The sequence below is a fragment of the Vicugna pacos genome, chromosome 12, assembly GCF_048564905.1.
Source record: "Vicugna pacos chromosome 12, VicPac4, whole genome shotgun sequence".
Lineage (NCBI taxonomy): Eukaryota > Metazoa > Chordata > Mammalia > Artiodactyla > Camelidae > Vicugna > Vicugna pacos.
This window is the reverse complement of record NC_132998.1, coordinates 48701330-48721467: the sequence shown is the minus strand read 5'-3', so window position 1 is coordinate 48721467 and position 20138 is coordinate 48701330. Positions and strand designations below refer to the sequence as shown.

General features: G+C 45.8%; 1 protein-coding gene and 1 long non-coding RNA gene across 2 annotated transcripts; one reads left to right on the top strand and one right to left on the bottom strand.

Annotated features, from left to right (window-relative positions):
• Window positions 1-1866: 1866 nt before the first annotated feature.
• On the top strand, window positions 1867-16618 carry LOC140700244 (uncharacterized). Its single transcript, XR_012078609.1, has 4 exons — window positions 1867-2022; window positions 9610-9686; window positions 16091-16161; window positions 16528-16618. It is a non-coding gene; the product is annotated as an uncharacterized lncRNA (long non-coding RNA).
• CSRP2 (cysteine and glycine rich protein 2) lies at window positions 2638-19334 on the bottom strand. The gene is made up of 6 exons (XM_006197848.3): window positions 19236-19334; window positions 10609-10721; window positions 7703-7871; window positions 4274-4403; window positions 3509-3602; window positions 2638-2942 (listed from the first exon to the last, which is right to left on the bottom strand). Exons 2-6 carry the CDS (start codon window positions 10718-10720, stop codon window positions 2866-2868), a joined length of 582 nt encoding a protein of 193 aa, XP_006197910.1. The 5' UTR covers window position 10721; window positions 19236-19334; the 3' UTR covers window positions 2638-2865.
• Between the last annotated feature and the right edge of the window lie 804 nt (window positions 19335-20138).

The following is a 20138-nucleotide window of genomic DNA, read 5'->3' as shown; positions in this document are numbered from 1 at the left end:
ACTGGTGTCGTTTTCCCCGTAACTGTCTTTTGTTGCCTATTGTCAAGCGTTTTGAAAACCGGATTTTTTCATGTAATTTGTGTCTTTGGTTTTTTTCAAGTGAGGATGAATCTGGTTCCTGTTACTTCAATTTGGCTGTACAATTTGTCTGAATTAATTTTTTTTAAATTTTAACTTCTAATATAGAAAATGATAGATTTAACTGTCAAAAAAAAAAAAAACCCTTTGGGGTCCTTAGTATTTGAAGAATCTAAAGAGGTCCAGAGACCCAAAAGTTTGAGAACCAATGGTCTAGGCCAACATTTCCCAGTGTTCCTTGAGATATTAGTGGTTCCATGGACAACAAATTCAGTGCAAGGCTTTCTTCAAGTTAAAACAGACTTCTTAACCATAAGATCTCAAAGCCCTCAGTAGGCTAGTGTGTACTGTGAATCTACAGGAAGATAGATAGGTAGGTAGTTATGTAGATAGATAGCTCCTTAAACTTAATTGATCATGACTTTCTAGAACTGGAGTTGCCAGCAGTCCTCCCTGAATGTACGAGACCACCACAAGGGGCTGAAAATGTCCCAAGTGGGTCATTTTTAAAACGAAAAGAACTTCTTAAACAAAAATATTTGCCATGAGGAAATTTAATACCACATTTGGACTCTGAAGCTAGCTTACTGACTTAAAAACAAATGATAAAAGTGACTCCTCCCAGAACAGAGCCTGCCCGAAGCCAAATTCCATTTCCCACTCCTAGAACCACTAGAAGCTACTACAGTTTTGGAGCAGCAGTTTTGCCATGGCTCCCAATTTAAGAATAATTTTAATTTTGAGTGGGGGCCTAAACCTTATCAGGCAGAAATTTCTAATTATCAGGTAACAACTCACGTAAAGCATTTTTCTCTCAGATACCTGGTGGCATCTCCAATACAATTTGGGAAACATGGTAGGTATGGGAAGTGGTGGCTGTGTGGGAACGGATTATATAACATTCTGGTTGTCCACAGCTGCCTTTACAAACCACCAAAAAATTTAGTGGATTAAAATGGTATTTTTGTTCACAGATCTGCAATTTAATCAGGACTCAACAGGAATTGCTCACTCCACTCCACTTGGCGTCAGCTGGGATGGTTCAAAAACTGGGGACTGGAACAGTCTGAATGCTCACTCATTCACACGTCTGTTGGTTGATACTGGCTGATGAGGTGGATCTTAGATGAGGTTACGGCTGCAATACCTACATGTGGCTTCCCCATGTCGTCTGGGCTTCCTCAAAACACCAAGGCTGAGTTCCAAGAGTAAGCATCCTGAGAGAAAGAGGCAGGCAAAAGCTGTAGTCTTTTCTAATCTAGCCTGGTCCATCACACTCTGTTAGTTAAAAATGAATCGCTAAGATTGACCTTTATTCAAACGGAGGGGAATTAGACTCCATCTTTTGATGGGAATATCAAAAGGATTTATGTGCATGTTTAAAACTACCACAGAATGAATCAGAATTTACTCCATAATTCTTCTTAAGTTCAGCCTAGTCCCTTTGTCAATTAAATTCCGCAGCACGCTTAGCAGAAAGGCCCTTCCTTCTCCCATGGTGTACTGTGCCTTCTGAAACATGTGAAGTGCTCAAGGCTATGAATTCTTTCCCCTAGTATACCCTCAATCAACTTTTTCCCACTAAGTTTCTGCTTTTATATATATAAATATATATCATACATAACACACCCCCTTTAGCTTTTCAAAATAAGTAAAACTATGTTAAAATAGGCTTTAGAAGATTAAGATGTGTGCAAAGACTTGGCTGATTCAATTTTACAAACACGTTACAGACCCATTTCACACTTACCCTGAAAAGTAAATGGTTGGACTGAATCTTTGGTAATGAACTAAAAGTTCCTGGAGAAATAATGAAAATATTCCTTACATGGTCTAATATTCCTTTTCTACCTGAGCCAGCTGAATGTGCCAGGACAACACAACATTCAGCGCTAATTCTGCAGAATTGAAATCTGTGAGAAAAATCACCCGTTTCGAGGATTGGTAAGTAACCATCAGATGAGAGTGGGGGGTGTAAAAAGTTAAAGTCACGCTAAGCCTCAGATTCTATAGCCGTCTGTAGGTAACTGCCATGATCTTTGGGTACAGATAAATCAATAGAATTTTTAAGTGTTTTGTTTAACCGTGTGCGCACTCCCAGGTCAGTGTGCCTTTCTGAGGAGCTTGTTAGAAGGAATTCTGTGGCCCCCACCCCTAGAGATTCTGCTTTGTAGGGCTGAAGTGGGGCCTCAAGATCTGCCTTTTTAACACCCAGGTGACTATAGTGCGGGTGGACCTGGGGCCATGCTTTAGGAGACTGCTCCCGACAAGAGATGAGTAAACCACCAGGCTCGAATCGAATCGGGCAGGCAGGCAGGAATTCTGTGCAGCTGAATGCCAGCTGTGAAGAGCTGGGATGGCCGTACCGTTGCCTAGCAACCCTCGCTGGGGAGGCCAACTTGCCATAATGCAAACATTAACCTAGTGAGTCAGCTGCGTAATGAGGTGGACTCTCTTTAACCAATAAAAATGCAGGTGGGGACCCAAAGGATTTTCCACTAACCAAGATCACAACAGCTCCTCCGAAAGGTTAACTGAAAGAGACACTGAACACCCAGATCAAGCTGAAGTTTTATTTAAAATGTAAAAGACATGGTTTTTGACATGCTGATGAATAAAAGCAAAAGGCCACAGTGCTCTCTTCCTAGTCCGCCGGCCTATCCAAGTACAGGGCAACATACAGTACTTAAGTACTGGTAGAATTTCACAGTAGTTTAGTGTTAGATAATCTGTGCCTGGATTTTGCAGAGATTCTCAGTGTGTGATCTCCATTCTGGGTTTGCACCTCTACTGAGCATGGACAAGGGCTCCTGCTCCTTGGCCATAGCCAAATCCCTTGGGCCCAAAGTTCTTCGCATAGCATCCTACAGAAGAAAAGGGAAGAATTGGTACAAGTCCATTAAGCTTTGCCAGCAGCACTGCTTAAGGCCAACAACAAACCCCTACAAATTAAAACTACCTCTGGCTATGCCAAAAAGAGTTCAACTTATTCAAAATGTGAAATGTGCCAGGTAGTAACTGTCTTAAAGCTGCAGAGGCAAGTCCGGGCATTCTGGTTCCACAGTAGTCAGTTCGTGGTCCTGACTGGGTTATAAGTATGCAAATCAGGTCAGGCGAGTTGTATGTTTGTCTACTACCTTCGTATATTCACATGCTTTGCTTAAAACATTAAGTTGAAAATTGTGTTTGTAGGGGAGTTTTACAGGACCAGGAACTTAACTCACTATCATCACAAATGTTCTGTGGTTTCCTCTCATCTTGTGAGCATCTCTAGATCTTGTATTTTCAAATACCCAGTGGCACTATCCTACTTTTCCCTCATTTTCAGAGTACTTTTGGTTTTGTTTTTGCTTTATGCTGGTGACATTTCCTTCTCTAGTAGCCAATGCAGGATATTTATCTGGGTAGCAATAACTGAAATTAATTTTACCTTTACAATAGATTTCACCTTCTTTCTCAGTCAGAGTGGTTGACTCAAGACTCTTCCCACACTTGGCACATCGGAAACAGTTTTTGTGCCAGGGCTGGAAGAGAGAAATGAGGAAGTCTGAGAGGCCGTGTTCCTGCAGGACAGGTTAGATGTGGTGGCAGGTGGCTCAGGAAGATCGACCCCCAAGCTCCTGACTGCTGCAGAGCATCCCCACCGGAAGACTGAACTGGCCCCTCCAGTGTCGACATTCTTGGCTGCCTGCAAAGGGCTGAGTTCAGACTTCATTCCAGAGGATGTGGACTGGGAGCTGCACCACGGATGGGCCACTTCCCTAGCTGCTGTCGCACACCTCGCTGCAAGCCCAGCGTGCTCCTCTACAGACTGCCTCCTTTATGGCCGAGAACCCTGCAGCTCCAAGAGGTGAAGTGGTGAAGCGACTTTTCCAAACCAGGTGTCCTGACTAGTTCACTGCCCCCTCTCAATCTCACTGCCCCCCCCACCCCCCCACTACAGTGAAAAACCTGCAGAGTCCGGATCTGTTAAACAGCCTGGCCTTTTTAGTGAACAACCTTCAGGAAGCAACCCCACCTCTGAAAACAAGTTCCTTTTAAACGAAGATAGGAAACAAAATGAATGATTCAGATGGAAATTGGACTAAGAAAAAGTTTGTAAGACGGAGCCCCCGAGTGGACTGCGCAGGGGTCGGGGGAGAAAGGGAGCGGAAAGTGAAGTCATTGACTGTCACTACTTCAGGCCGGCACTCACCTTTCCAGCTCCAATAATCTTCTCGGCGGCGTATACGGAATCCCCACATCTGGAACACTTCTCAGCCCCTCCGTATTTCTGAGCAAATTTAGAAGTGTTTGGATTTGTTGTGGGCCTGTGAGGTTGAACACTTGTGGGAAAGAGGAAAAAAGGAATTAGGCAGAATTTTCCAAAGAATCATTGTAAGTCCACAGGCAGGCACGTCGGAACGCTGGTATCCCATCCCTAGGCTGGAGGCCTCCGGGCCAGTGCAGGGGAAAGAAGAAAGAAGAAAGAAATCTCAGGGGTGGGCCAGTTACTATTTTAACCTGTTAATGGGCTCACTGTAGTTACAAAAAGACAAACTAGGCCCCAGACTTAAATATGTGTCCCTCTGAGTCTAAACTCATCAGAATCCATTGTGCTAACGTCTCCACTAAACAATCATGCTGTGCTTTATGAAAACCTGCCACGGCACATATTTTCACCCCACATTCATAGTATTATTATCATTCATATTACCCCTGGAATCACAGCTGGCTTTTTACTTCACAGGAGATAGAAAAATCAGTGGTAACTGAAGCAGTTAAGTTTCTGCAAATAGGTCAGATGGCCTACACAGTAATTAAGAAACTGAAGCACGTGTTATAGATCACTTAATTTCGCAGGACATTAGGGGAAAGTGTCAATAAATTACTTTTTTCACGCAAAAGTATTTTAGAAAGTCTGCCTATTACTATGTGACCTTTTTATCTTTACTTTTTCTCTGCAGAGTCTTGTTTTCATCAGTATTTTCAGGTCACTAGGTAAACCATATTTTCCTCGCTTTCTGTAATGTTTTTTCATTCAATATGTAGGTATACCCTGCCATGCCGAACACCATTCTGGGCTTTGAAAAGATTTAAAGGCTCTTGTAAAACCTTACAAGCAGGTTGAGTAGATAAGATATGACAGAAAACAGCACTCAGCAAGAGGTGGCGAGGTGTCAGTTTTTCCTACTAGAGAAACACTTTTGTCCTAGTTAGGTTTTATTAGATGTTACATACATACTTAAAACATTAATTTAGACATGCTGCCTTTTCATAAAGCAATTTATCAAACTCTTCACATGTACCTTCAATGTCTTCATCTCCAGCATCTCCACTTTTTGGTTATTTAATGGTTTCCTACACTTTCACCTAAGTTAATATGTATCATTTTTTGAATCATGTTTGACATGGCCACTGGAAATTTTATTCCAAGCAACAAATACCGATTCGCAGTACTAATTCACGGGACTGGATTTTCCCATTGTCCCTAATATGGGGCTATTTTTTAAAAAAACTCCGCAACCTATTGTATACCTCCAGTCAGCCCTCTTTACCCATGACTTCTGCATCCATAGATTCATCCAATCTTGGATCAAACATATTCAAGAAAAAAATTCCAGAAAGTTCCAAGAAGCAAAACCTGAATTTGTCACATACCAGCAACTATTTCCATAGCACTTCCATTGTAATACATGTTATAAGTAATCTAGAGATGACAGCATACCTGAGAGGACGTGTGTAGGTCACATGCAGATACTACACTGTCTTATATAAGAGATCTGAGCATCCTTGGATTTTGGTATCCATTTGGAACCAATCCCCCGCAGATACCAAGGGACTCCTGTACTTAACTTTCAAAAGTGATCTTTAAAGAGCTATTCATAATGACATCCAATGCTTGCAGTTATGAGTTTCCCAAGAAAAATTTCAAAACCTGCCAATCATACTGAGAAGAACTTCATATGGATTACCTCCTACCTCCCTTCCGACAACCTCGTTAAGGTATGGTTAACTGTTACCTCACAGGACAGAAGAAGAAACAGGGGCCTAGATGTCAAATAACTTGCTGAAGGGCTGGAGAATTAGTAAACTGGTGAGCCTGACCTAAAAAATGGAGGTCGGCTTCGGTGAAAATGCTGCCTCTTCAAGAGACCCTCCTGAAATCGCTGGGTCCCGGTAATGACCACCTGCCACACAGGGCGGTCCAGACCACAGGTGCTCCCAGAGTTCATTAAGAACAGCTTCCCTACACGGTCCTGCAGGGTGAGTGGCATGTGGCCAGGCTCGAAAGGGAAGAGGCAAGGGCACAGATGGACACAGGTCAGCACAGAGGGCTGGGCAGTCCCTGGAGAAGGTGGAGAAGCAGAGGGAGATAGAGAAGAGGGTCCACCGGTCTTTTAAAACTATGGCAACCACCGATTCACTTTTCAGGCAATGGATGAATCTGGTTTTGTTTGGGAGGAGTGTGTACAGGTGTATGTGTCTTGAAAGGTTTCAAATAAAATCTTGGGAAACAAGAATGGATTTTAACAACTTGGAAAAGGAGAGCAGAACAAGAACAATGAACTTGAACAAAGTCCAAGGTAAACCGGGCTCCTGCAGGTGCCAGCACACAGCAGGGAGTGAGTCTGCCCTCATACGACTGAGGCACCGCAAGGAACCAACGCTCAGAAAGTGACCGGAAAAAATGCAGGACAGAGAGGTGCAGCGGAAAGAGCACGAGTCTGGGGACCAGACGGATGGAAGTTCAAATCCTGGTTCTGCCACGTATCTGGGTGACCTGAGCCTTAGTGTCCTATCTATAAGACAGGGACAAAGTATCTAAACTCAGAGTCACTGTGAAGATTACATAGAATGAACATAAATGTTCAGCAGACATAATTATTTCAGGCTTACCGTAATGCACTGTGCCTAAGATCATAAGCTTTGGAGTTACACTAGGTTAAGTTCCAGGCTCTACAATTAACTAACGGTGTGACTTTAGGCAAATGACTTAATTCTCACTGTCTCAATTTATTCTTGAGTGAGATGAGCAACATCTCATAGGGAGTGAGGATCACATGAATTACTGTGGATTACCGCATGGTGTCCAGTCCACAGTAAAGGCACAATTAATGGTCTTGTCCAAGGAAAGGCCATTGTATTAATTACAACAATTTTGGCCTCTTCAATGTAAAATGGATATGAAAAATGTGAAGTCCTAAGGAGGGAATTATTGGGTCAAGAAGTAAGAATTTCAAGCTAGAGAAAAGTAATTTCTTGGTGGGAAGACGTTCTTGTTCTTACATGGACGGAGTGAGCGAGGAATTTTCACTGCTTCATTACGCGTGAGATTTAAATGCATCTCATGACCCTGATACTAACTTTCTCAATCATTTGACTTCGTGATGTCTGGTCTTTGAAGTGCTATGAAGCGGAAGTAAATGTGAGCCACTCGCTTCTGAGAACATCACGACTCCCTCATACACCTCAGAAGGCCACAAGCCAGGACCAGAAATCACCGGAATCATCAATAAGAATGCTCGTCAGCTCCAAGTGTCAATTATTTTAAGCTAGAAGTCTGGAAACACCCAGATTCCCATTCACCAAGCAACAAGAGTTGCTACGACTCATTTCCGAAGGTGGCACAGCCCTCACTCACCTCTCGGGCTTGATGCCCAGCCGCTCGCCACGGTCCATGCTGAGCGTGCCGGCGCCCTGGCCGTACCCATAGCCCTTCGGCCCGTACTTCTTCCCATAGCAGGACTTGCAGTAGACCTCTTCATCGTGGATTGCCACCGTTGTGCTGTCTAAATTTTTCCTGCAAACCACTGAGGGGTGGGAAAGAGAGACTTTGTAAACAGGTGCCCAATACGCCTTTCTCCTTACAACAATGGTGGCCCTGGCACAGGCTCTCTCATATTCCCGGTTCATTCTGTGGTTCCCAAAAGCCCCGGGACAGCATCTGGGTGGCTCAGCTACCTTTGAGGACAATTTGCCTTCCTCTAACTTCCTCTGGTTGTTCCAGAAATACATCCGAATTTTAGCATCCTGAAGCCTCAAACTTTTTAGTATGACCTGCCTCTCTGGCCGGAGGGAGAGAAGTTTCAGAGATGGCTATAATTACGGAACAAAAGGAACAAAACCTACACTTTGCACCCAGACCCTTGCTCCCAACCCTCAACACTCCACTGTTTCATCCAAGTATTGTTCAACAACAGAAGGGCAGGAGCCCCTTGGGAGAGCTGTGTCTGCGGCCTCTCTTCCCCACAAAGCACCCCCTGGGATAAAAACGGTTTTAAATCCAGAATTTCAAGTTTTCATCACTAGTCTCAAAGAGAAAAAGCAGTATTCTTTCATCTCGCCACCGGCTTCTCCAGCAGGACCAAGTATGTATGAAAATCGTCAAGTGGTTTAAAGTCTGCATTTGTTTTCTCTTCTATCCCAAAGGGGAACACATTCTTTCTTGATGGATTTCTTACCACAAGGCATTTCCACGTATCCCACTTCATAAAACTGCCAAATGTCATCATGTTTTATCCAGACATTATTTCACTTTCTGAAACTTCAATTAAGCTTGAGAAAGAAAGCCCTGGGAGAGAGCTCGCTGGTAGCACAATCGGGCAGCAGGAAATCCAAGATCAAGATGGCAGAAAAGGAGATCCTCCCTCCCTTATTTAAAAGAGTGGGAGAAATGAAAAGAGGAAGAGGGGGAGAAGGGCTGGGGGGCGGTGGGGGGAGAAGGGCAGAGGTGACTCGTGGCTGCTTTAGAGTTAGATGATGAAGTTTTATCTCAGACTGACGTCCCCGCTGGTAGGACAGAATGACGTCATCTACTTTTGAACCTTGCTGTTGAGGTTCAAGTAGCTGAAATACATTTTCTTAAAGACACAGTTAACCTAAAATTTTACACTGCTCTAGAACAAACATCCTTAATAGACAATAATATATAAAAACTTTTTATTTGAAAAAAATTTTTTTAATGGAGGTACTAGGGATTGAACCCAGGACCTCGTGCATGTTAAACATGCGCTCTACCACTGAGCTATAACCTCCCCCCAAAAATACTGTTTGTTTTTAAACTCATGTCTATTAGCCAAAGGAAGTTTAAGGATATGAAAATTTTACTGCAGAACGACTGCCCTCCTCCCAGGCCTTGTCCCTTTTCTCTGCAGTAAAATTCTCCTACGTCTGCAAATTACTCCAAGTTATTTCCTTAAAAGGCGTTGGTCAGCAGAGACAAATAATTAGGAAGGAGTAATAAAAATGACCAGTAAAGAACCTGACATTTAATAAACACTGACTTTATTATGGTGAAGACATCATGGCTTAACCTAGAGGAAACTAAGCACAGTTTCTCCAGTATTTGCTTTTCCTCTTTGTTCACATATTCTCTTGGTTACAAAGCTGCTGAAAAAGAGATTCCCTAAAAAAAAAAAAAAAAAAAGAATTTCTAAGAGAAGAAATAGTTAAATGAAATCTGAGAAATGCTAGCTGTTATGCGGGCGCACAGAGCAAACATTCATGTTGTGTTTTTATTCTTTGTTGTCTGTTTCTGGTCATGTGCAGAGCAGTTAAACTATAAAAAGGTCCAGACGCCTTGAATGCTGGTGCTCAGAGGGAGACGGACAACGAAAATTTGAGAGGCAAGTGTTTTCTGAAGATTATTCTTTAGCGTAACCAAATTTATTTTTAAGCTATGCAGTTTCTAACAGTCATTTTCACTGTACACTACTCTAGAGGCGGATGGGTGGGGGCCTCACATAAATCCTTGAAGAAAAGTTTTGTCATTTGGATCACAAGATGATTAACTGAAGTGGCTGCTCTTCCTGTTTTAAGACTGACAGCTGAGTCGTCCTGAGAGCGAATCTGCAGGGAGAGGCGAGAGGGGGCCTCTCTCCTGTTCCTTTTGTCTCCTCAGCAGGTACTGAGCATCCTTCGAGCAGAGCAGACCAGCATGTGCTGTTTGGTGGCCTGCTTCCTGCCTGTGAGACACTCTGGTAATTCTCCATCTATAAACACCAGGAATTCCCAAACCGCCGCTATGGGGTGTTCACATCCTAAGTTCCTTTCCCTCAAATTAAGGATATAGACAACAAGAAATAACTCTGAATGTTCACTACCAGTGAAGACCGGGTTGGAACTTCGAGACATCTGAATTTCAACTGACCGTGCAGCATGCAACCGGCAAGGAGGTTTCAAAGGGAAGGAGCCGGGACAGCAAGAGAGAGCTGGGCTGGGAGCGGGGCAGTCCGTTCATCCGGAAATCAGAGCCGAGCCCCTAGGATGTGCCAGGCCGAACACAACTCTGAGCCCTTGGGGGAGTGGAGGAACACAGATACGACAACAAACACAGGGAAGTCCGAATGGAGGCTGCGAGCTGGGGTCACCCCTGCGGTCCTTGCTCTTGGCCAGAGCACGTGCAGTGCCCAGGAGGACAGCAGCCAGAAAGCACGTGTGCTGCTGAAACCGTGTTTGTTAACAAAACCACAGGTTCTTCCTGAAGGAGGTCAGCTGGGGCTTCTGACACACAAGTTCTGCCGGGGGTCCAGCCCCGGGGCCACTTACTGCACAGGAAGCAGCAGCGGTGGAAGCTGCGGCCGTCACACTGCACCTCCTCCGCGTGGTACACGGTCCTCCCGCAGGCCCCGCACTTGTTTCCACCTCCCCAGACGGGCATCCTGAGGGAAGAGAGGAGCATGAGAATGTGAGTCCAGCTGAGGAATGCCTCCCAAGGTCCTGGAGAGCTGTTTAAAGACGGCGCTGGATTCTTTTTAACCTGCCCTCCTGCTGCATCTCCAAATGGCCCGCATGCCTTCAAAGAACCTGCTCTCACCTCCCAGATCACAGCTCTTTCCTTAGGAAACCGGCTGGTCGCGCACACTAGAACCATGCAGGTCGCCAGGCACAAAACAACTGTGCTGCTCGAATCCACGGGAGTTAAGAAGGAAGTGTGGGGGCTGGAGAGGCAAACGCTGCCCCTCACACTCAGCGAAGAACTTACACTTGGGTGGAGGTTTCGATCACATACTTAATTCATCGTAACACCAGCAAATTCTTATCATTTAACGTACACAGCTAGGACACACTTTCTAGGGAGGAGGAACGTGTTGGATTGCCCAGCGAGATTAAGTTTTAGTTTTGTCTGAGAGTTATGCCAGGGGATCGCGGAAATAGTTGGTTCCCTGGCTAGAACAGCCGCATGCATGGAGCCTTGCTGTAACCACAACAGACACCCACCCAGATGTCTACCATGTCAGTTTTCGTGCTTCCCTAATCCCAGAGTCCTCCAGCCCCACCAACAGTTGGTGTTCCCTCTTTGGTAGGCCCGTCGGTCCACACGAATATGCTACCAAGTTCCCTTCCTGGCAAAGCGAACTGTTTGTTGACTGTGTCTGAATAACCCCTGAGCAACGTGGCCCGATGAGGTGGTGGAGCTGGAGGTTTACATCGTGAGCCATCTTGCTATGACATGGGGCCAGCAGGTTCTAACCTCAAGGGATCCGTCTATCTGAACCAGTTTAAAATGCCTCATTGTGAATGGCTGACGAGCTCACAGGCCTTTGCCGGAACAGCAAGTTGTCCTGCGAAGACGGTGTGTTATGTCTGCCCTGCCCTGAGTGGTATCTGGAAACAGTGAAAGAATTCCTTTCGTCCCCACCGTCACGTTCAGACTTCCCTGCAGTAAGTGGTGTTCGCAGCCTTTGTCTGTGATGCCTCCTCCCGTGAGCTGCTTGCCTCTCCAGGAAACAGCTGTTTGAGAAGGGTGAGACCTCCTTACTTACTCAAACCTGGCTAGAAAAAGAAGGGACAAGGATGGCTGCCAAGCAAAAGACTGAAGAGCCTTCAGTCCTTAAAAGGGGGCAGAGAAAATTCCCATCGCACTGCCCATTCTATACCATTAAGACCATCCAGAACTGAAGGCATTTCCCATCAGAAAGTGTCATCATATCCCGAACCTGGTACCTTACATTTTCACATATTTACTTGGGAGCAATCACCAATAAGGAGCCAGATTTCTAACAAGACTAACGCTATCCTGGCTTGTCTTTGAATAACATTTAAAAATACATTTTAAAAAAAAGCTAACTCATCACTTCACTCTCTATTGTAGAGCAGCTTGGACTTTTAAAAAAAGGAAGGCTATCTTCCCTTTCTTTATGTAAAATAGGGTTACTTAAATTCACTTCTTTTATGTCAAGTCTAACTCCTATTGTACAGGCCACGCCAGCCAAACGTGGATCATATCATCTTCTTGGGAAATACGTATCCAAGTTCGACAACATTCAGCTCACTATGTTAAAAGCTTCTTCCCCCCGAGGGTGGGGACCACAGCTCTGTCTTCCCCCACACCATCCACCAGAGTACTTGGCATCTGTCAAAATATTGTCTTTTGTTTTAAAGAATCCTTCCTTTTCCAGCTATGAAAATTCCCAGTTCAATCTTATGCTTATGAAGACAAAGGTAGCACTGCCTTACACTCTGTCATATTCTTGGATTCTCAGTAAAATTTCCAAGTCATTAAACTTTTCACAAGTTCCACTCAGCTTACAGGCTTTCCTAAGGATTTCTGAATAACCCCTTCGGTGGCCCAGGCTGGTGGGGTAACAGAGCATCCTCAGAGAGCTTCAGTGGATTTATGTTGAATTTTTTTAAGCTGGACAGTGGGTAATTGGATGTTCCATACATGATGCTCTATTTTGTATGTCTGAAATATTTCATGATGGAAGGGACGGAAGGGAGGGGGAGAGGAAGGAAGGGAGACTGGTTTAGATAGATCTGCGTTAACCACTGTGATAACAGTTGTACAGCCCTGGGCTTTGCTTATCTGGAAAAAAAAAAAAACGGGAGAAAGGTAGCTCTCTCCACCTCACAGAGACATTGTGAAGATAAGACAAGGTAAACAAACGCCTTGGCAGACACCCAGGTACCGGTAGCTTGAAGATGGAGGGGGCATCTCGGACTGTCCGGCCGGCTGTCAGTACCCCAGACCAGCTCAGAGCAACAAACAGAATAGAGAAAAAAGGGCTCATCAGTCGCTCATAAACCTTTTCCTGGGACATCACAGCTCGCTGCAAGCACGACGACAGTTCCACTTGTGGTGATAAGACATGAAGTTCAAATCTACACTTTCAGGGTGACCCCCTGTGGATGTTTGCTGGATTTGGCAGGGGGAATGGGACCATCTTCCATTTCTGTCACTCTTGGCATTGCTATGCGTGTGTGTGCATATATATATGCATATATATATAAACCCAAAACCAAGGCTTCATGTTTCCTACAAGCCCTTGGCGGCTCTACTCCACAACAGCTGACACTAATCAAAGCAGACTGGATGTGCACAGAGCAATCTGGGCTGCATGCCTTCCCCGACTCTATGTGTTAATTTACAGAATAGCAAGAGGAGAAATAAAACCCCATGTTACACACACCTCTTAAAAGAGGCCAACTCCGGGCTTGTCCAGCTTCGTCTTGTTCTTTGGTTTTCAATGCCTGAAAGAGCTCCACCACTAGGATTTGTCCACTCACTGTGTTAGATTAAAAAGCTTGGTTGACATCTCCACACCTATGTGCAGTTTCCTTTTGCTGCTTCTCCCTAGTCTGAGACACCACCCGGCATTCCTAAGACTTAGCCCTGGAAGAAAATGACTATAGTCTAAATCTGAGTCACCTTGTGGTAAAGTTAGCTCGTTCTCTGGACAACCGACGAGAACACAAAACGACCACAGGGATCATTCTCGCCACCGGTGCTGCGTGTACTGCCTTCGCTTAGCATCTGAGTGACTCAAATCCATGAATTTCAAGTCTACATGTCGCCACTTGCCATTAAAGTTAATCGCTCTGATACCAGAGGTTTGGAGTGAATTCATCTATAAACCCAGATTCTAAATGCTTCCAGAAGCTTTGACATTTCATGACTACACACAGGGCTTTGTTATGATACTGGAACCTGGCTATAATCTAATTTCCCAAAAGAAGAATCTACTCTAAACCAGTTTCATCTTGAGCCACATCCAGAGGGGGAGTCACTTGTTACGAGAAAATGTAAGTGAATAGCATTGTCCCCAATTACAATGACTTGTAAAGAGGCCCGAGTCTGGGAGCTGTAGTTAACTGGAAGTTAATCTTTACCCAGTGCCCATCCTAAACCTTTTTTTCTTCTGCAACCCAAACTATCTGCTTAGTCTACTTCCGTTTTCTGAGTGAGCACTGCTGAGCAAGGACAGACTCTCCGTGTCTCAGTGATGGGCTCCATGTCCTGTTTGGCTCCTTCTACCAAAGCCTAGTCTTTAAGCTGGCCTTTAAGACAGCTCAGCCTCAGGGGAAACATGGATTTTGGAGTCAATACAGTCTCACTTTTCAGACGTAAAATGAGGATAACGGTACCTTTCTTACAGAGTTGTGAAGAGAATGAGATGAGAAAAATGCTTACAGTCGGCACTCAATTATCAGTAGACTTTATCAGCAATATTTAGCAATGTTCAGTCTTTGTTTTCAACACTCACCTTCTCCTGCCCGTCTCAGAGTCCATCCATCCCTCCATCCCGCCCTCATCCCTCCACATCAGGAAAACTGACTTACCTCCCTCCTTCCTTCCCCAGCTAAACTCCTGGCTTCATTTCTCAATTTCGAGTAATTCTCCCCAGGGTAGGAGCAGCTAGTAAACACTGTGTAACACTGGACTGTTTATGAAGCTCTCCTATAAATATATTAATTCAACATTTTATAAGCCACATCTTGGGTGAGGAGCTGAGGATAAAAGGGTAAAAGAAGGCTGCCCGTTTCTCTGGGAGTTCTACTTTGGTGGTAGAAATAGGTCAACAAACAATGGCGATATAATACAGCCCATACCACAGAAGCACGTAGAAAGGGCTTTAGGGAGTCTGTATGGTCTATTTATATAGGGATGTCAAAACAGCTTCATCTTGTTGACTGACCCACAGTGGGTTCCTGGAACTATGTTGGAAAAGATTCCAGAGTTCAGTCAAGGTTCTGCTTTAAACATTATTGTGATTAATAACGTCCTTCATAGAAAGTGCAGTGCACATGCTGCCTCTAAGACAGTCCTGGGAACAAAGAAAGAGTGTGGAGCTTAGAATTAGACAGACATCAGTCTGAAAGTCAGTTATCAGCTCTGTGATCTCGGCCAAGCTCCTTAATCTTTGAGCCTCAGCTTCTTCAGCTGTAATTTGGAGATGGATGACGAGAACTCTCTCAGTGGATGGTTGTAAGGATTTAATGAGATAACATTCGTAAAGTACCTGGCAGAGAGCCTGGCCTCCACAAACGTTGGCTTCCTTTTCCTGCAAGAGCCCCGGTGGTTCTGAATATGGTTACCAAACAGGCAGTGTTAAATTAAGCGACTTGCTCAGGTCACTGACCTCCCAAGATGCAAATCTAGGCTCAGCCATTCATGGTTAACTCCAGGACCACAAGCGGTCCCCCAAAGTTAAGGGTTGGGGACATTCAAACCACCTGAGAGTCATCAGTCCTTGAGAATATCAAGTCACTTACACACAGGAACGCCTTCCTCTCTGCCCACTCTCCATCCATCCAACTAGCAGTCGGCAAGTGTCCTCTATTCGCTCATCTCACACCCCGATTGCTACTTTCAACAAAAAAGCACTCTGCCAGCCCTCTCTGCTGACCAAAATCTATCCTCTTACCGAGGGCCACCTCCCTTCTGTCTTGTAAGCTCTGTTGTACTCAGATCAGCCTCACCGTTTGTTACAAGTTCTGTATCTGTTACCACTCTTGTCTTCAACTTGGAGGTCAGCAGAATCCTTGACAGAGCTTTGGAGACTACCTGCCAAATCACACACTGTAACTGGAACGCAACTGCGCCAGCAACTCGGTCACCCTGGCCTCCAGCATCTGCCACGGCAATCCAGTCTGTGCAAACTACAAGATATTTAATTATTCAAACGATCTAATGCTTGTGTGATTTTTCCATGGAGTCAGACTGAGATTTCTATGCTAAGACATCTGTTTATTTGCCAAATGGTCTTAGGCTGGCAACTTGATCTGCTCGTTTTCTCTTTTTAAAAAGGTTTTATATCGTAAGGCAGTTTTGAGACTGAACAATATACGTAAAGCACTTAGAATACTGCCCGCCACACGGTAAGTAACAATAACTAGAAATACATATATAAAGCTGACTATGCTTATGTTAAGTAGTTTACTTATATTAACTTACCTAATCCTTGTAACAACTGAGGTAGGCATTAACCATTATCCTCACTGTATGGGTGAGAAAGCTGTGGTACAGATACATTAAGTGGCTCATAACTGTGAAATGGAAACAAAATTACCAATTCCACTTAAAAATACCAATGAAAATTCAAATGGACTGTACTGAGTTTATTTGACTGATGTTTCACTAAAACTAAACCACTGCTAGCAGCACAGACGTAGTAGTGACTAACTGCTCCAGCAGTTCTTAAATTAGGTATTTTGATCCTCTCTCCAACTTTTCTCTTTTGGAAGAGGTGCCACCACGAAACCTTCTTTCCCATGGTGAACTGGGAAGTCGTAAGGCCCTAATGTACCACACGGTGTGTCCTCTCCTTCTCGGTCAAGGTACTGTTGGCATAATGAGATGGTGAACAGAACAGCAAGGAAACTGATGTCCTTTGCAAATGAGTTACAGTATATTTTATACATCTTTCGGTTCTTCCTCTAAGACTTATGCTAAAATTTAAGTTTTCTTTTCAACAATCAGAACTTGTGCCTGGCTCCTCCACCATCCAGTTTGAGAAAACTCCCCTAAGTCAGGAGTCTTAACCCGGGGTCCACAGATTCCTTGAAATTCTGGGCATTGGTAAACTGGGTACCCTGTACTTTTTTATGCACTTAAAAACAGCTTTGCCAGACTGCCAGAAAGTTCCACGACACAAAAAAGTTAGGAATCACCATCCTAGGTAATCCAAGTGTAGGAATCTCCCCCATCCAATAGAAGACAGGGGATGCCATGCAAATACCAGTCCCAGAAATGATACAATTGAGGAAACCTGTGAACTTCTTCTGCAAAGGGGGGAAAGTGGGCAATACTGTTCAGTCTGAGTCAGCGCTCCCCTCCTGGAGGAGCCTTTCATTAATAGCCATTTCTCCCTATGTTCAACCAAGTGCAGAACGGAGTCTCATTACAAAGAACCTCTCCTCAAGCTGCGCTGGGCTTCCTGCAAGGAACAGCATGCCTTCCAAGAACGCCTGCAAGGTATGTGCTGTTACATCCATTTTACAAGGTGAAGTAATCGAGGCCAGAGAGGAAAAGAGCTTGCCTAAGGTCATCCAAATGAGTGGGTGCTGAAACTGGGATGTGGATTTGGCCTCAACTGGCCAGTCCTGTCCTCCTCACCATGCTATGCCTCCTCTCCCACAGTGGGCTTGCTCTCCCCCGCTCATCTGACTGACCTAATTTTTGACAGAGAAGAAAAATTAGAGGCCCAGATCACCACATTTTGTGGCGGCATTGAAGCTGGACCCAGGCTTCTAGAGCTCCTCATTTATTACTGCCCCCTCTACTCTATGCCATGGTTCTTACTGTTTTAGTATAAAATACAACTTCCTCAAAATCCAAGTGATTTGGCAATCTCATCAGGACAAACCTCCAGTGACTACTGCTTTCAGCCCAGTATTTAGCATATAGTACTATCAATATTTGTGAATACGCTTGGAGGAATCCGTTAAAAAACTCAATAGAAACCTTGGAGCAAATCTGCTAATGTATCTAATGCCTGAGTCCAATTAAATCTGTGTGCTCTATAATTGCAACCTTACTCATCCCTTCATTCACTGAGCCCATATTGGCTCTGGTCCAACCTAAGCCAAGCACTGTTAAGTTCCAGAGACCGCACGGGATGCTGTCTCTACCTAACTTCACCCTGAAAGAGCAAAGGAAACTAGAATCCAGAGGAGAAAGAGCTTTGAGAAATATTGATAAAGTATCGGTGGCAATCAATTTGAGAGGGCAATGAGCAAGGAGACAGTAGGGGGAGACCACAGAGGACATCATAAAATCGGTTCTAGTTTGGTATGCAGTTTTTAAAGTATGTGAAATTCACCCTTTTAGAATCTATTGCTCATCTCTTTCCTGAAAATTTAAGTCAAATTATAGCCAATTTCGTGGCTGCTCTACTCGAATTCTTGGCATTTTTTTAAAAGTAGAGCTTTAAAACAGGTTAATTAGAAAAGTTAAGAACTAAAAAAAAAGAAAGAAAAAGAACTTGAGACCATTTTTAATGCCCGAGTTTAAAAAACTACCTAAAATAAAAAGCGTTTATAAAATGAAAATGTGCTTGGTCTGCAGACTGCTAATAAAACAAGTTAAACATCTTGGATAACCATTTAAACAAATACCGTTCAACAAACGTCCTGGCTGGGGGGAAGGTGGGGGTGGGGCGGACGTGGGTGTCTCCCGACTCAGAAAACCCCCCTCCCTCGCCCTGGGGGCTGCCTACGTGGAGCTTGGGAACAGAGGATGTGATTTTCAGGACCTGTTGCAGAACTTACAACCAAACATTCTTGCTTTCCCGGTTTGTACCTGAATGGTAGAAAGTTCCGGAAAACGCCGGGAGTGCTCAATATGACGTTTCACTGCTGTTTCTTCAATATTTAAGGTTTGGTGCTCGGTGGGCAGAGACCACCAAACAATAGGGGTACCAGGAGCTCCGCACCGCAATAGGGGAAGGATTTTGCGTTTGGCGGGCTGTGGGAGCCCCCACCTTACCTGCAGGGCTACGAACCAGCTCCCTGGGAAGGTCGCCCTCGGCGGGGGGCACCAGAGACCCCGAGACTCGGATCCCGCCCCCCGCTACCGCCTCGGCTAAGAGAGAACGCGCCCCTGGAGGAGGGGGCCCAAGGCTACTAAAAGGGGGATTAGCAGCCACCCGAAACTCTCGACCCCACCTCTCTCTCTCCCAAAGAAACCGGTAAGGAGGTTATTTCTCTGCCCAGCGTGCCCGAGATCTGAGAGCAGGGCTGGGGCGGCCACGCGGAGCTGGGCAGGTGTGTGGAGACGCCTGGCGGGGATCGGGGCGCGGGGGTGAGGAGGATGGCTAGGGGTCCAAATGGGGACCGCGATGGGGACGTCGGAGATGAGAAGGGGCGCCGGCAAGGCTGCCTGAGAATCCCGGGAGGCTGAGGGAACCCCTCACCCCCGGGTTGGCGACGATGCCCCCACCTCCGCTACTCACTCTGATCGAAGCAGGACCACGCACCGCGGGCACAGCTAGCGAGGACTCGAGAAAGCGCAGCTGGAGTCTGGGAGCCGCAGCGCCCTGCGCGCCCGCCCCTATTAAAGCCCCTGTGGGCGTGGCCTGTGCGCCCCGCCCCCACTCCGCCGCGCCCCGCCCCGGCGCGCCTGGCGGATTCCCGGACCCGCTGGGAGCGCTGGGGACGTCTGGCGGGAGCGCTGGTCGCCGCCGGGCTCCGGGTAAGGACCGAGAGACAAAAGGCAGAATCCCGCCTCTTCCTGCGGCTTCCCGCCCGGCCGGCATCTTCCCACGTCCCGGGACCGCTCCCTCCCGCTTTACTCCTCTAATTCCTCTGCCTCGTGACAGGAGGCGGCGGTTTCTACTAGTGACTAGGATTTGGGAAAGGTGACTTCCTCACCCTGCAGGGAGGCCGGACGGCGGGGCTGTCCCGCTGGGAAACAGCCCCCGCCGCCATGCGACGTGCCCTTCCTACCGCGGGCGCCAGTTCTCCTTCAGGAGGGGACACTCCAAGGTCGAGGGGGCTCCAGCACTAGAAAATCGGCCAAGTGGGGGTTTCCACCACCCCTCCCTTGCCTTATCCTTATAAGTAAACTCGACGTGATTAACTTCCCCAGTGGACAAATAGTCTCTGGCCCGATTTCCAGCTTCTGGGAATCGGCAACCTTCCTGTTCTTAAAGAGCAAAATTTCTCATCTAGACTAAATAAATGACGTTACAAAAACGCCTCATTACCGAAGTGTTTTGCTTTTCCCACCACCGCTGCTGCGGGGGCGGGGGCTGGAGCAAAGTGACCAAGCCGGCCAGAAACGGGGCGCCAAAGGGCCTGGGGTTAAGTTTGTTGATGTCAGAAAAGCCCAGGAACGGCAGTGACAGTCCAGGGTA

Bases quoted from the DNA above. Each gene is read 5' to 3' on its own strand.
- CSRP2 (XM_006197848.3), bottom strand. From the start codon at position 10,720: ATGCCCGTCTGGGGAGGTGGAAACAAGTGCGGGGCCTGCGGGAGGACC. The intron at 7,872-10,608 runs GTAAGTGGCCCC...CCCACCCCTCAG, and splicing joins CCGCTGCTGCTTCCTGTGCA to TGGTTTGCAGGAAAAATTTA. The intron at 3,603-4,273 runs GTGAGTGCCGGC...TCTCTCTTCCAG, and splicing joins AGATTATTGGAGCTGGAAAG to CCCTGGCACAAAAACTGTTT.